Source organism: Pantherophis guttatus, chromosome 3, assembly GCF_059756535.1.
Source record: "Pantherophis guttatus breed Tessera chromosome 3, ASM5975653v1, whole genome shotgun sequence".
Taxonomy (NCBI): domain Eukaryota; kingdom Metazoa; phylum Chordata; class Lepidosauria; order Squamata; family Colubridae; genus Pantherophis; species Pantherophis guttatus.
In genome coordinates, this window is record NC_142065.1 from 190,080,512 (window position 1) to 190,097,873 (window position 17,362).

The 17,362-nt window shown below is 37.2% G+C and overlaps 1 protein-coding gene across 4 annotated transcripts in view; it reads left to right on the forward strand.

Annotated features, from left to right (window-relative positions):
* Positions 1–17,362, forward strand: part of SPAG1 (sperm associated antigen 1) — a 29,816-nt gene that overhangs the window by 9,874 nt on the left and 2,580 nt on the right. For all 4 annotated transcript variants that reach the window (XM_034422532.3, XM_034422533.3, XM_087891371.1 and 1 more), the window contains 8 exons: positions 1,664–1,817; positions 2,810–3,229; positions 3,648–3,747; positions 6,187–6,339; positions 12,273–12,448; positions 13,098–13,239; positions 13,738–13,864; positions 16,263–16,427. In XM_034422532.3, the coding sequence (XP_034278423.2) occupies positions 1,664–1,817; positions 2,810–3,229; positions 3,648–3,747; positions 6,187–6,339; positions 12,273–12,448; positions 13,098–13,239; positions 13,738–13,864; positions 16,263–16,427 (1,437 nt within the window). The remainder of the gene's footprint in view (positions 1–1,663; positions 1,818–2,809; positions 3,230–3,647; positions 3,748–6,186; positions 6,340–12,272; positions 12,449–13,097; positions 13,240–13,737; positions 13,865–16,262; positions 16,428–17,362) is intronic.

Consider the following 17,362-nt stretch of genomic DNA (forward strand, 5'->3'; position numbering starts at 1 on the left):
CCTCATATGGATAAATATGTAATGTTTGTCTTTTTAGTGATATAGGAGTGATATAAAGACACCAAAATAATTGTTAACTCTATAAGTACTTGTTTGGATGTGTCTAAGAATAGAAACTCACAGTTAGAAATATTACAAAATCTGTTGTCACATCTGTTGTTTCTTAAATGAAGTCTCATAAATCTCTTCTGGGCAAAGCCATATATTTAGAAATTTAAATTCAGCTTTAAATGATGTAATAGGAATTTCAGTGAAAAAAAGGAGCCTTCTCTTAATAATAGCAGTAATATGTTAAATGTTGGTCTTGACTTAAGGTTATCAGCTAAATACTGGGAACACCTATTGCTCTCCTTTTCTTATACCTATAATGCTTGGCCAATTATTGTGAAGTTTCTCAAATTTGCCATAAGAGGTATAATCTAAGAAAACCTATCTTGATGGTATAAAATGGGCAAATAAGTTCCATATTATGTTTTTCTTGAGCTACCTAACATAAATCCAAGAATATGTCTTCTTTGGAGGATAGAAGAGTACCTGTGTTTGCTATTGTGATTCATTTCAACTTTGGAATCCAGATTATTTCTGGATTCCAAAACATTGCAGGAGATTGTTCAACTTAATGTTTTTCTATTTATTTTTCTATTTATTTTCTTCTTGATATTTTTGACTAATAAGATGGTAGAGCAGTGATGGCTAACCTTTTTGCCATCACGTGCCAAAAGTGGGGGGAGTGTGGGGGGCGCTCGCGCATGTGCTCACATCCATAATTCTATTCACCCCACCCCCCGTGCATGCATATGCGACCCCTCCGTGCTCCCCCCACTTTTGACATGCAATGGGAAGGTAGGCCTGTTTTTCGCTCTCCCCAGGCTCCAGAGCCTTTCTAGGAGACTGGGGAGGGCAAAAATGGCCTTCCCCACTCCCCCAGAGGCCCTCCGGAGGCCGGAAACAGCCTTTTTCCTGACTTCCGGTGAGCCCAAAAGGCCCGAAAATCGGCTGGCTGGTGCATGCATGCACACCAGAGCTGAGCTTGCGTGCCCACTGATATGGCTCTACGTGCCACCTGTGGCACGCGTGCCATAGGTTCGCCATCACGGTGGTAGAGTAACAAAAAATCTTTTCCATCCTAGCTCCACCCAGAAGCAAAAAAATATATATGCCAGTACTCACTTCCATTGTTCAAAATATCTATTGTTTGAAGCAAGGAAAAAGCTACCTGCATATGAAAATGTGATTTTCCTGGTTATAAATTTCCTTTGGATAACTACTTTGATAACTACTTTTCCTGATGGCAAAGCTTTGGTTTTGGGTTGCAAAATAAACTTTGTGTAGGTGAGGCACAAGACTGGCAGACAAAGTGAAACAAGAATTCAGAATTGATTATACAGAAAAAGGAATTGTTGGACAGGTGCCCTGTAGAAATTGAAAAACTAGTTAGGAGTACTAACAATTCTTTCATGATTAAATGACATAAAGTTGGATCCGGATCTAAATTACGCTTAAAGAAACTCCATTAAAAGAAATTAATGTTTTTTAATAACTCACACAAACTCCTGGATTTTTATGGGCTTAAAAGCAACTTTAAATCCAGTCCATAATAAGATTTGTACAGCTGAAAGTACAAATTGTAATATTTAACTAAAATATTACTATTATTCTACAGAAAAAGCTACTAGATATTGATAAGAATCTGACAGAATCAAAACCTATATCTCAGACCCAAAGCAAGGGAAAAAGAATATTCATTGAAGAAATTGAAGAATCAGAAGAACAAGAGACAAATGAAGGAGAATTTGTAAATGGTTCTGGAGATGGAAGTAAGTTTATTGAATGTTTCATTTCAGAAACAGTGAGTAGATTGCACTCTGTTTTTTAAAACACTGTCAATCTAGTTTAGGATTTTTACAAAGACTAAAAACTCTCCAAGATTTTTGAAATTTCTTTAAACCCTACCAAGCGATATCAGGGACTTGAATCTGAATGTTTCTATGTGCAAAGTATTATTCTGTTACTTTATTAAGCTTCAGTAAAGATCATATGCCTGTTATCTCTTTGAACTCTTTACAGTTTCAATATCAATAGTTTTCCTTTGATGACTGTTCACATTAAAAGTCTGAATAACTTTTGGAATTAATGTGTAACAGTTTCCAAGTGGGAAATAAAGCTAAAGACAAAGTATATCTGTTCACAATGGCATATTTAAATAATAGCTAAAAGTGTTACAATTTAAAGCAATGATACTGATATTTTCAAGTTTATTGTATTCTGCAAAATAATGTTTGAATAATATCAGAAATTTAAAATGCTTTTTCTTTATAAAGCTTTTAAAAGCAAACAATTTATCCATAGTGGTATTTTCTTCAATAGAAATAAAAACACCTACATTTTACAAAATAGTACATGTTTTAAAATAGTCTTTTCTACTTAATATATTTCAGTAATGACACCCAGTAAGTCTGTTTATTAACATAGTTATGATTGCTAATTCCATATAATTTACTGAGGGGTTTTTCACTGAATACCTAGTATTTAGATAGTTAATTCCAGGTGAACTGCGTGTCATGCAAAAACAGGGTCCCACTAGTCTTGAAATAACAGCAGACTCGGCAGTTTTAAATTTCTGTTAATAGCAGTTGTTTGGGTCTTTATAATCACTTACAAGATACACAAATCTTGGGCTCAGTTCTTTTCAGTAAGCTAAATATCCTGTGAACTTTCTGATGAACATTTCAGTCCACCCCTGCTTTGTTCTGACAATGGTTCCTTCCAATGATGCACACTCTAACCCAGCTGATTCACTTCCTTGTAGAAACTGCAGTGCTGGTGGGAAAGGAGAGCACAAGCGAGCCAGCCGACATGGGCAATGTACAAAAGAAGTTCAATAGTCGAGGAGGCGCCTGGAAACCAGACCATAAAGAAGCCCAGAAGCCCAGAGACCGTTCAGAGAATAATGTTAAAAAAGGTGTATTGGAAGAAACGATACGGGAATCTTTGCAAGATGATAAAAAGGAAATAAATGGCTACCAGGGCAGCTATATAAATGGAAATGAAATTGGGGAAGGAAAACCAAAGGATGTGGAATCATCAGCGGCTGGAAAAAGCAGTTCTACTCTGCTGCCTGCTAATGCTGCAAAACTGAAAACTGAAGGAAATGAATTATTTAAGGATGGGCAATTTGGAGAAGCTATGCTGAAATACTCCAGAGCAATTGAAAATGTACTCAGTTCAGGTGAGATACATATTTTATGTATATATTTTTATATGCAATGATTGCAACGTTTTTCAAAAAGATGATTTTAAAATACCACTAAGCTTTTTGATTTTTCCTCCTTTTTGTTTTGTTCCCGGAACTAGCAGATAAAAGGTTCCTTTGCAGTAACAGCCAATTATAAAATTGAATTCAAATTCAATAGATGACTGAAATTTTGTAATGTAGATTTCCTAGAAGCTGAATTAAGGGTTACATATTTAAAATTACCGTAACTGCCTAAAAAAAAAATTTCCTTGAAGCAACTGAATTACTGCAGTTGTGCATTTTTAGCACAACTCTATTACTGCAGTGAAACTTGGGAACCCAATGAAGCATATTTTTATGGTAACAGCAGCTGCATTTCAGTAACCAATTTTCTCCATAATTGTAATTCTAGGAATCCAAGCTCCAGAGGATTTAAGTATTTTGTATTCAAACAGAGCTGCGTGTTACTTAAAAGAAGGGAATTGTGCTGACTGTATTCAGGATTGTAACAGGTAAATAACAGTTGTTAACAGGGAAAAATAAATCTCGTGATTATGACAGTATTTGAACTAGATTTATAATCTGATAATTTTTTTTAATAAATTGAAAGGTGTAACCTGTATTAATGCTATCACACATTCCATTGGAATATATTGCACCTAACTTCTTTTGTAAGGCAAAGGAAAGAAGATGATGAATAAGCTAGTTAATATTTCTTCCAAATTGCATCACAATGCCTGAAAGGCTTTAATGTTAAAGGAAGTTCATTATAGAATTTGGATGGGTATTTATGCATGAATTTCCTGTTTCATATTTAAACCTGCAATCATGTACAGGGCATCTACAAAGAGTTGAATCATAATTACAACATAGTTGCAAATTACGTAGAAATGTTTCTTGACACACTAAGGCAACCATGTAGTCTGTTGCAGAAAGATATTGCCATTAGAATCTCCTCTATCATGAATATCCTGCAATGTTCCTACTATTTTAAAAAAGCCTTCTGTTTTTGTGTTCTTAATTGTTGTCTAGTGAATCAGATCTCAGGAGGTAGACATACATAAAAAAGACAAAAATATTTAGTTTTTTGATTAACTACAAAAATACTAGATGGCAAATGTGTAATATTATTATACTTACTTAGAAGTTATATAATCCACAAACTACATACAGAATACTGTGGTATTCTGTAGGGAAACTGATAACATTATGTAGTATTAATATTATATAGTAAAGTAAAATAGATAAGGTAGGGTATTATTACTGATTTACTGTGCTACAACATGACCCCAAAAATTCTACATTGAACAAAATAAATAAATTCATATTTGGATGCTGAACTGTTTTGGGCTGATCTTTAGAGGAAAAAAAATCATTTGAAAACAGATGAGGGACTATAACTTATGTTTCAATCATTTCTATAAATTTCCTCTAGTAACTACGTCTAGATCCAATATATTTTTATACCCAGTAATGCATCTACATCGTCTACCATATATTATTAAGGGCAATAGGCCTGCTAAGATAAAAACGTTTAGTGCTTTGTTATATCATTCATAAGTAGAGTGATGTAATGGAACTAGAATACGTGAATTCTTGTTTGTACTGTGCAAATGCAATCACAGAAATGTTATCCTGTTAATATGCCCTATATAATATAATATATAATTTGGGAATACTATTGTATTTGTACATGTAGTATGTACAAATACCTTTGTAATCTTGTTATATTTGTAATTTTAAATATTTAGCATGTTATACCCAAAAAAGGTGGCGTAATCTATTAAGAACAACTTTGCTGATGTAACTGAAACAGGAAAAAACAGGTGTGAACCCAAAATCTTTAATTAAAGGATTCTTAAAAGCTCTTTGCTGCAGTGTGAATTTTTCAGCCATGCAATTTCCTACTCTAATTTTCCAATGTATCATTATAAGAAACTCTGGAAGCCAGCAACAAAGAATTAATTTCCTGTGTTATATCATTTAATAAATCCTAGGAAATAATAATAATAAAGCTAGATTAGCATTAATAGCTGAACATCTATTGTCCAGTCTTTCTAACTTTTAGCCAGAATGGGGCCAGAAAGGGGCGTTTCCAACCAAAGGTGTTAGCTTCTTTATATGCTCTCCAACATAGGCTAGAACCGTGATGTCGAACCTATGGCATGTGTGCCAGAGGTGGCACACAGAGCCCTCTTTGTGGGCACGTGCACCGTCGCCAGCTGCTCTTCTGATTTCTGAAAAATGGCCCAAAAATGGCCCCAAAACAGCCTGAAAACGGCCAAAAAACAGGCATGGGCATGCCTGCCAGCTGGTCTTCAGGTTTCCAGTACTCTGGCAGATGCATGCACGTGCACGTGTGTTCCGGTTTGGGCACTCAGTGCCAAAAAGGTTCTCCATCACTGGACTAGAACTTCAATTAATATAACTTTCATGTCACGTGGTAACCATAAAGAATTTATGTTTAGAAAATCTAGATGACTTGACCAAAATACTTTTAACAGAATGTTTTAAGTTTTGAGCTAATTCACCTGCTTCGAATTCCTAAGCTTAATGTAAGATTTTTATTACAGTATTGAAGCTGTTTCTTTGATATAAAACGCTGCATAGACACCTATTCTTCAAACTTTTTTAATGGACTTGATTGGTAATTTTAAGAAGAAATCATTGCTGCAGAACTTTACTGACTGAAAGGAGCGTGGGCAGTTCTGCATAGAACAGTTTTTGTCTTGTCAATAGAGCTTAACAAATTTCAGTAAGCATATTGTGTGAAATGGTAGTAACACCAACTGATAAATCATTTTGTTTATCTATCCAACTTCCTAAAATTTATTTCATTAGAATCTTGTGATTAAGATGAAATCAGTGTTTAAAAAAGTTTAAACTCTGCATCTTTCCTATATGTTTATTTTTTATAAATGCATGTAATAATTTTAACATTTGTTCTTTAGTGCGTTGGAACTTCATCCATATTCTATTAAGCCTCTTCTACGCCGAGCACTGGCTTATGAGTCAATGGAACGATACCAACAGGCATATGTGGATTATAAAACTTTATTGCAAATAGATAGTGGAATCCAGGTTGCAAATGACAGTGTTAACAGGTAAACATTTATGACATTTAAAAGAACCACCAGTATAGAACACTTTGAGAGACTATGTTATATACACACATTTTTAAAATAATTACTCTCATCATAATGATATGGTTTCTTTTTTTTATGTAGCTGTCCTGACATATTTTTCTTTTGCATTCATTTATTTATTTTTGAAATTTATAAGGCTGCCTAACTCAAATACTGTGATCTTGGGCAATGATACTATTAGATGTTGTTATTCAAGTACTTAGCAATTGATTTTACACAAAACTGGGAATGCCTATCCATTTATATACTGACATTAATGCATCTTAATCTGCAAAAGGTTAGCCAAGGAGCATTACTTGGCAGTTTCTAAACATCTGGTAATAAAAAGAGAAATGTTGTAGCCAGTTGAATCAGTAAAGATTGTATAATTGTGATGTGTATACTCTTGCGTATCATCAAGCCAGTGGGAGAACATTGCTTTTGTTATTTAACATCCCATTTTGTGTGCTAAAATATCCTCTTTGGCATCAGTAGTAATCTAGTATTCGGGAATAGACAGAGTTGCAGTAGCCTCTGATGTTATTTATCAAATTCTATGTCTACCAGTAATCTTGACTCTAAGTGTAAGAGCCTTGGTGGCACACTGGTTAGAATGCAGTACTGCAAGCTACTTCTGCTGGCTGCCGACTGCCTGCAATTTGGCAGTTTGAATCTCACCAGGCTCAAGGTTGATTCAGCCTTCCATCCTTCCGAGGTGTGTAAAATGAGGACCCAGATTGTTAGGGGCAATATGCTGACTCTGTAAACCACTTAGAGAGGGCTGTAAAGCACTGTGAAGCAGTATATACAGTGGGGCAAAAAAGTATTTAGTCAGCCACCAATTGTGCAAGTTCTCCCACTTAAAAAGATGAGAGAGGCCTGTAATTGTCATCATAGGTAGACCTCAACTATGAGAGACAAAATGAGAAAATAAATCCAGACAATCACATTGTCTGATTTGGAAAGAATTTATTTGCAAATTATGGTGGAAAATAAGTATTTGGTCAATATCAAAAGTCCATCTCAATACTTCGTTATATATCCTTTGTTGGCAATGACAGAGGTCAAACGTTTTCTGTAAGTCTTCACAAGGTTGGCACACGCTGTTGCTGGTATGTTGGCCCATTCCTCCATGCAGATCTCCTCTAGAGCAGTGATGTTTTGGGTCTGTCGCTGGGCAACATGGACTTTCAACTCCCTCCAAAGGTTTTCTAGGGTTGAGATCTGGAGACTGGCTAGGCCACTCCAGGACCTTGAAATGCTTCTTACAAAGCCGCTCCTTCGTTGCTCGGGTGGTGTGTTTGGGATCATTGTCATGCTGAAAGACCCAGCCACGTTTCATCTTCAATGTCCTTGCTGATGGAAGGAGGTTTGCACTCAAAATCTCACGATACATGGCCCCATTCATTCTTTGTACACGGATCAGTCGTCCTGGTCCCTTTGCAGAGAAACAGCCCCAAAGCATGATGTTGCCACCCACATGCTTCACAGTAGGTATGGTGTTCTTTGGATGCAACGCAGCATTCTCTCTCCTCCAAACACGACGAGTTGTGTTTCTACCAAACTGTTCTACTTTGGTTTCATCTGACCATATGACATTCTCCCAATCCTCTTCTGGATCATCCAAATGCTCTCTAGCAAACTTCAGACGGGCCCGGACATGTACTGGCTTAAGCAGGGGGACACGTCTGGCACTGCAGGATCTGAGTCCCTAGCGGCGTAGTGTGTAACTGATGGTAGCCTTTGTTACGTTGGTCCCAGCTCTCTGCAGGTCATTCACTAGGTCCCCCCGTGTGGTTCTGGGATTTTTGCTCACCGTTCTTGTGATCATTTTGACCCTACGGGGTGAGATCTTGCATGGAGCCCTAGATCAAGGGAGATTATCAGTGGTCTTGTATGTCTTCCATTTTCTAATTATTGCTCCCACAGTTGATTTCTTCATATCAAGCTGCTTGCCTATTGCAGATTCAGTCTTCCCAGCCTGGTGCAGGTCTACAATTTTGTTTCTGGTGTCCTTCGACAGCTCTTTGGTCTTCACTATAGTGGAGTTTGGAGTGTGACTATTTGAGGTTGTGGACAGGTGTCTTTTATATTGATAACAAGTTCAAACAGGTGCCATTAATACAGGTAATGAATGGAGGACAGAGGAGCCTCTTAAAGAAGTTGTTACAGGTCTGTGAGAGCCAGAAATCTTGCTTGTTTGTAGGTGACCAAATACTTATTTTCCACCATAATTTGCAAATAAATTCTTTCCAAATCAGACAATGTGATTGTCTGGATTTGTTTTCTCATTTTGTCTCTCATAGTTGAGATCTACCTACGATGACAATTACAGGCCTCTCTCATCTTTTTAAGTGGGAGAACTTGCACAATTGGTGGCTGACTAAATACTTTTTTGCCCCACTGTAAGTCTAAGTGCTATTGCTATTGCTATATATTCTCATGAAACAGATTCCATAATATGAGAGAGAAGCTATTTTTATGGTAATAATCTATAGTGATTGGGATGGCAACACATTCTACCGCAGTCTTCTAAATGGTAGCATTGACCCATGGAGCTGTTGTAACTGATGAGAATCCTAGCATTCTGACTCTGGGAAAAGGAGATGAATATCTAGTAGTTTTATAAAACTACTTCATGAATTATGCTGTAATTACAGAAATTTCTGAATCATTCTCTTAAGGTTTATATCATGATTTTTTTTTTAGTTCATGTTAGTTTAAGAAAGTATGTAGTGATATAAGGCAATCTTTTCCATCCTTTCCCAATTCAAAGAACTAGAAGTGTAAAAGCTTGTTAGATATATCAAAAAGTAAGTAGAAAAACATAATACTATATTGAGACTTTACTTAAAGGCCATCCTTAGGTACTATCAATTTGGACCATTTTTGGCTTAAGTTCAGTTTACTACAAATGGTATAGGTCTGATATAAGGATATATTACCCAGGTATTCCTGGATGATACAGATAATCGGTATTATTAAGGACGTAAGTATCAAATAAAATAATCTCAGTCTTTTAATTTCCAGTCTGATTTTGAATCAGAGATAGCCTAATTTTCCCTGGTGGATGATTTACATTAGGAACTAGAGGGGATCATGTGTGTCTCTGGTGATTCTATGGAGTCTGTATGTGACTTTTGATACTATTGATGATCATATTGTTTTGAACTGTCTAGTTGAGATAGGATGGAAAAACAATTGTGTAGTAACATTTGAAACATAGATTCTGCAGACAGTACCGGTAGCCTGCTTTTCAGCCTCACAATTATTGGCTAATGAAGTTGTTCTCCATTTTACTTAGTATCGCTATAGAACAGCCTGAAGTAATCATCCAGAAAATTGGATCTGGGTGTCACAAAATCCCAGCGATACCCATCCTCCATATTAATATAAAGGACCTGCAGAGACTGTAGCAGTCCTGATCTGTTGCCATTTGGTAGCAACGTAATCCAGACAAGATAATGAATACTAGCTGTAGAAAAACTAATCTGTAATGAAATGCCTGCTTTGTGTGAGGTGGCACTTCTCTCAGCAAACCTGTAAACAGCTCGGAAGTGCTCCTCAGCATTGCTCTTAAATATCTCAAGATACTTGCAGCTAAAAAGTTTGACAGATCAGGTAGGTGTGCCAGCCACAGCCTTTCTGGAGTATGTGGATGTATCCAGTGTTAGACAAATGCTAATCACATCCAATTGAATTATGGTAACCTGCTTTGCTGGGGATTTTGAAACATCAGTTGGTGACTAGTCAGAATTCTGATTTTTCTTTTTCTGAATTCATGTTTTAGGTGTATTATTTTTGCTGTCTTAGTAATGTAAATGTGAGTGAAAGTACTTTTACATTTGAATTTTTTTAGTAACAAGATGCCTGATTCATGGGATTCTGATACTATTGCTGAGTAGAGTGGAAAGCTTTTCTCACGTGGGTTCCCAGCCTTTGAATCTTGGTCCACAATAAGTGGACAGATAGCACTTGGATTTTTGTTTTGCTTTCTGTTGTTACAAACAAACATCAATCTGCTTTGTAGACTAAGGGGGGGAAAGTATCCTATTTGCTATCCCATGTCATCTGATCTCAATTCCCTATCTTCCCTCCCAAAGACAATGTGAATAACTCGTAACTGATGCAAAATGATATTTGGGGGGGGGGGAAGGAAGGGATGTGTGCAGATAATTTTTGCATGGATGTTTGGTAGGACGAGGAAAGCAAAAGAATGGCCTAGTACCGTGTTGGTGAACCTATGGCACGCGTGCCAGAGGTGGCACGCAGAGCCCTCTCTGTGGGCACGCGCACCGTTACCAGCTGCTCTTCTGGTTTCCGGCGTGTGCTTGCACACCAGCCAGCTGGCCTTCCAGTTTCTGGCGTTCCGGCGTGTGCGCATTCCAGTTTGGGCACTCGGTGCCAAAAAGGTTAGCCATCGCTGGCCTAGCAAGTTATATTTGATTTATTTATTATGTAGTGTTTTTAATGTGTGAATTTAACTGATATGTAAATTTTCTATTTGTTGAATTAGTACTCCTGTACTTTAGCATAATGTGCAGAATATAAATAATCAGTACATTGATATTGCATATTATTATTTCAGTGTGAGTAGTCATTTTTAAAGGATTTGCATTTGCCACACTGATAGATCACTGATTGGTGTATGGCAAAAAAAGTAAAGTTGTATTAATAATATTGTCAGTGTTCCGAGTAACACACCCATTGAAAGCAGAATTCCGAGGCAGGTAGATTCCTCAAAGAACATATTTATTGGATACATCATATCGGCACAGCCGGTGAAAACCAACTCTAACAGTTCTTGCAGTTTTCACCTAATTAAAAGAGTAAAAATCCCCCCCTCCCAGGTATCACCGGTCACATTGTCCAAAGCGCGCTCACATTTGCAAACCGGTAGGGAAGGTAAGTGAATCCCACCTCTGGATACAACATTATCTATCACCTTGTGAAAATATATTTTAGACTGAACTTTCAATAAACTGAGAAAATGTTTAATTTAATATTTACTGTAAGATCTCCTAGCATTATGATACAACCTGAAAAATGTGTAGAACATGAATTACAATTTCCAACTTTTTTATTTTTACATTTCAATATTCATGCTTTCAGAATTGTCCAGAATAGCCTAACTACTCATTTATTGACTGAATTCCATTCCAACAACCAGGTCATTAAACAAAATGGTGGCTAAGTGAACATGTGATAAATAGATGCACTGTGAAGATCATTGGTTGCTGTGATCATTCAGATATTTTCCTACAGCTACATCAGTGTTATTCTCATTCTGGTGTGTGTTGTTGTCAGGCATACAAAATTTGTTGCAAATAATCTGCATTGGTCAGAAAATGATTTTTTTTTTAATTGCTTTACAAATGGGTGTACTTCTGGTTTCTGGCTTGTTATTTAAAAATGTTTCTGTCTGTCATGCTTAACCCAATGACTTTTTCCCCCTTTCTAGGTCTTATTTATACTTTTCCCTTCACTGCTTATTACTCTTTTCTTCCTGGCAACCCATCTCCTTATTTCAGCTGCTTCCTTCTCTTCCTCTTCCTCCTGCTGGTAATTCTTTTTTTCAGCTTGCTAAGTATTTGTTTCTGGACTTTATTAAACAGAATTAAGTTAAATTGAAGTGGCCTAGGTATCTCAATATGTTTAATTTTTTTTTAATTGGTGTCCTGTGATGTTTTTAGAGTTGCTTAAAGATTACTATTAACATTTTCACACCTAGTGAGAAATGAGACTAAGCGTCTTAAGGATAACATAATCTAAGTGGCCAATACTGATCTGAACAAAACAAAGGTTGGAAAGACTTTAAATTTGTACATACATAGATCTGAGGTAACACTGAGTGCTGTGAGCATTTTTAATAAAAAATATTGTTATATATAATAAAACTTGTTTTACTTTAGGATAACGAGAACCTTAATAGATCTGGATGGCCCAAATTGGAGGGAGAAGTTATCACCAATACCTGTTGTCCCAGTTTCTGCTCAGTTACACTGGTGGGATGGAGAAAGCTTTACTTCAGAGTCAAAACAAAAGAAAGCTGCAAATACTTGCAGAAACCAACTGTCACAGACTCCTAGTATGTGTATATTGTTTTAGTATACCAGTAGAATCATTAGTGAACCATTATGGAAAAAAGTTATATTTGAGATGTTGGTTCCATATCCACAGAGATGTTTATGTAGTCTTTCATTGTTTGTGCTAAGATTCCTAAGCCTTCCTTTCCCTGCAACTTCTCATTCTACGAAAGAGCATCTCAGAAAATCAGACCATGTCCTGGAGCCGACAAAATCCAAAGCACTGTAGTACTTAGAAGTAGAAATTAAAACAATCTGGTAAATGCAACATTTAAATGTAGAGTTTTTTGGGATGGCCTTCATATCTCCTTCACTGAAAATAAATATTTACTACTGCAGTCCTCAAGGATTGACCATACACTATTTTTCAGCTGATATCTTGCTTCACATTCCTCATGCAGCATTGGGGCGAGTGGCTATGTGCATCTGTTTAACATACCTTGAAAGTGTGGTGCTTAGTTTTGACTTTTTGGTGGCAAAGAAGTCTTGTGAGATCATAAGGTTAGCCGCATTGTTAAGAGCATGTGGAAACTCCCTTATTTAATAATGAAAGGAATGTTCTATAAGTATTTGAACTTGCTTTCTGAATAGGTATAAATATTCTTCGGGCTATTAATGAATGGGCATCTATTTATCTTTATTGACAAATAGGTGATAATGCAGAAGAGAAGTTCAAGCTATTTAAGAATCAAGGAAATGAATTTGTGAAAAAGGGTAAATATGAAGAAGCATTAATGAAATACAGCGAGTGCATAAAGCTAAATTCACAGGAAAAGACTATCTACACTAACAGGTAACAAGATATCTAATACTGCATCCAAATCCTAGCCAGCTTTGTTCAGGTTGTTAGGCAGTTATCATTCGTTTTAGTGGAGAAAAGCTGTTTGTAGTAGTCATCATTTTTGTAAATGAAATACAGTTCCAATTTTGTAGATAACATATTTATATTTCCTGCAGGAGCTCCAAGTAATATGCATGTTACCATTTTAATATCTCTTATAAGGTCAGTGAAGTAAGAGATAATAATTAGCCCAAACCCATTGAATGGACTTCATTCTCCACATAACACACTATCTATTATATCGCACCATTGCAATATTGTATATTCATTTTACTATAGCACCGTATATTGATACCAATATGGCATTTGGGCCCATAATTTGTTCAGATGGAAATACTCTACACAGCTGGGCAAATGACTATAAAGAAATAATAGGAGCATAAGCACCAAGCTGTTTTGAGTGTTGCAAAAGGCTCTTACACGCTCTTGTCTCTGATTGTACTATATTAGGGCTCTTTGTTTCTTGAAACTGCTTAAGTATGAAGAAGCCAAGAAGGATTGTGATCATGTTCTTCAGATGGATGACTCTAATATCAAGGCTTTATATAGAAGAGCTCTAGCATACAAAGGTTTAGAGGTAAGATCGAAGACTGTTAACCTGTCATATCTGTTAACCTGTAGATATTACCCATCAGATGTGTGTAATGGCTATGAAAATAAAAATGATGCACAAAACATACATTATTATATAATAAGTAAACTTAGCTTAAAGGCTTAAGGATGTCAAAATGAAAAATGCTGAATTGGGGTGACCCAAATAGTAAGAACTATTTTAATATAAAACAGATGGGAAACATTTTTAAGGAAGTATTGGAAAGCCAGTAATATCAAATATCTCCAGGACTTGCCCTTTCACTGACAGGAAAGATTTAAGAGGACACAGCCATTGCAAGTTCATCTGCTAGAGTTCAGTAGAAACCAAAAGGCAGTGGATATATTTAGCTGATTTATATATGAAGAGTTCCTGCAACTGTAGCAGCTGGAATCCATAGGAAACTACTGGAGTGTAATCAGAGACATGCTGGATAATAATTCTCAGGATGTAAAAGCCAAGGAAAGGGAGCATAGTGACAGGGTATTTGGAGAAATAATTGTTTCTAGTTTCACATGTTTAAGTGTTGCTCTACACGTAGTTCTCAATTTATGACCACAACTGGGAATAGAATTTATGTTATAAGTTGTTATGGTTATATGTGGAGTCACGTGGTTGTAAATACAAATCCAGCTTGGTTAATGGCACTTTTTCCTGGCAAAACTAGCCAAAAAAAAAAAAAGCAAATCACAATCACATGACAGTAGGATGCTACAATCAGTGATAAATGCATACTAGTTGCCAAATGCCCAAATTGCAATTGTCACCAAGGAGGCAAGGCAACAGTCATAAGTTTGAGTTCAGGTCATAAATGACTTTTTTTTTTTTTTTGCAGACTTCTGTTAATTCAAACCATTGTTAAGTAATTAGTCATAAGTGAAGGACTATCTCTATTGCTTTTGGAATGATTGTTGGGACCCTATCTTAAATAAAATGAATCTTTTATACATTTGCCAAGGGACCTGGTATATGTTTTTGTAAATTACATGAGGTTTTGGTAACAGAGATAACATAGCTTCCTCCTTACTTTGATAACCAAAAGCTTGTATAGCAGATCACTCACCACAGTAATGGATTCCTTAAGAACATAAGAATATCCCCGCTGGATTAAAGATTAATCCAGCAAATAGCTATAAATATAGTAACATTTAGAAAATGTTGGGAAAGAACAGAAAACATGAAAGCAAAAATCCAGGTTATTTTTCTGACTATAAGTAAATATTGTAACTTTTCCAACAATTTGGAGTGGAGTTCCATCAGTACGCTGACGATACTCAGCTGTACATCTCCACCCCAGGCCACCCCAACGATGCCCTTGAAGTGATGTCCCAGTGTCTGGAGGCCGTGCGGGCCTGGATGGGGAGAAACAGGCTCCAACTCAACCGTTCCAAGACCGAGTGGCTGTGGCTTCCGGCGTCCCGATATAGCCAGCTGGTGCCATCGCTGGCTATTGGGGGCGAATCATTGGCCCCCACGGAGAGGGCTCGCAACTTAGGCGTCCTCCTGGATCCACGGCTGTCTTTAGAAGAGCACATGACGGCCGTGGCCAGGGGGGCTTTTTATCAGGCTCGCCTGATACGCCAGTTGCGCCCCTTTCTGGATCGGGACTCCCTACGCACGGTTACTCAAGCACTCGTCACTTCCCACCTCGACTACTGCAATGCTCTCTACATGGGGCTCCCCTTGGGGTGCATCCGGAGGCTACAGTTAGTCCAGAATGCGGCCGCGCGGGGGATTATGGGAGCGACGGGGCGCTCACATATGACACCTCTCCTGCGCGAGCTGCACTGGCTTCCTGTGGTCTTCCGGGTGCGCTTCAAGGTGTTGGTGACCACCTTTAAAGCGCTCCATGGCTTAGGGCCGGGTTATCTGCGAGACCGCCTTCTGCCGCCAATAGCCTCCCACCGACCGGTTCGCTCGCACAGAGAGGGGCTCCTCAGGGTGCCGTCAGCCAGACAGTGTCGGCTGGCGACCCCCAGGGGGAGAGCCTTCTCTGTGGCAGCACCCGCCCTCTGGAATGACCTACCCCCTGAGATACGCACGATATCAGACCTCCGGACTTTTCGTCGGGCCCTAAAAACACACCTATTCCATCTAGCTGGGCTGGCTTGATCCCATCCTCTCAGTTTTAATTGAATTTGGTTTTAATTGGGTTGTTTTTAATATCTTGGGCCAAAATTATTTAATTGTTTTTTAAATTGTTTTTAAATTTTATATGCAATGTTTTATCTTGGCTGTACACCGCCCTGAGTCCCACAGGAGAAGGGCGGTATAGAAATAAAATAATAATAATAATAATAATAATAATAATAATAATAATAATAATAATAATAATAATAATAATTTCTTATTTAAACCAATCATTGATTTTTCTAACTTTCAGAACTATGAAGCTAGTATTGAAGATCTGAATAAAGTTCTTCTAATTGATTCCAGTATTGCTGAAGTACAGAAGGAACTGGATGAAACAACTCAACTATTTAAACTTAAACGTGAATTTACAGCCAACAATCAGCCAAAGCAAAGGAAAAAAATTGAAATCCAAGAGGTATTTAAGAAAAACCACAGAGGCTTAAAAGCTTTAGATTAAATTGCTAGATTTTATTTTTAGCGGATACATTCTCCGAATACATACGGCATTTGGAGAAATTTTGTAAGAATATACAGCGTGAAATATAGAAGTCAGTTTGAACTACGCTTTTATAGTTTAATCTTCCCCACTTTGGTCAGGTGCCAGACTAAAATTCTCCACTACAAAATAAAGTCCCCATGAGACTTTACAACTTTTCAATTTTCAGTGATAGAAAGCTGGACAGAGCTGGACGGCATCCCTGGTTGGAAACACTAATAGTTGACCTTGATAAGATGTAAGCTAGAAACTGCCCTCCTTCAAGTTGATTTCAGGAAAGTGGTGCTGGAAGATATCGCTTCAATACATTAGCCATTGGTCTGTGATGTCTCTCAGGATAATACTTTGCCTTTGTTTCCCTGATATTGTTTAATGTATATTAAAACTGGCAAATTACCTTTTGGATTTGCTATTCCCCATATGAAGGCAACAACCACTTCCATGTTTTTTTTTCCCTGAAATTAGTGAGGCTGTTCTAAATTTTACTGTAATAGCTGAGATTAATAATGGATAAGATGAATGCAAACATACTGCATCCTAATCCAGATAAGTCAAAATTTGCGTGTAGCTGGTCATGAAGGATTCTACCTCTACTGGAGGAAGTTGTATTTTTCTTGAAACCTCTTTCCTAGTTAGGAAGTCTGTGGTCCGGACACCCAATTTTTTATGGGGTTCAGGAATCCCCCACTAAGACTAGCATGTTTGTTCCTGAGCATGTCAAATTCAGTCACAATATATAGATCCTGCTTACATCCCAGTTGTACTATTTTAACATACTGCATGCAAGACCGCCCTTGAGAAACTTCAGTTTATATATAATGCAGGCTCAACTCCTAACTAGAGCCAATTATAAA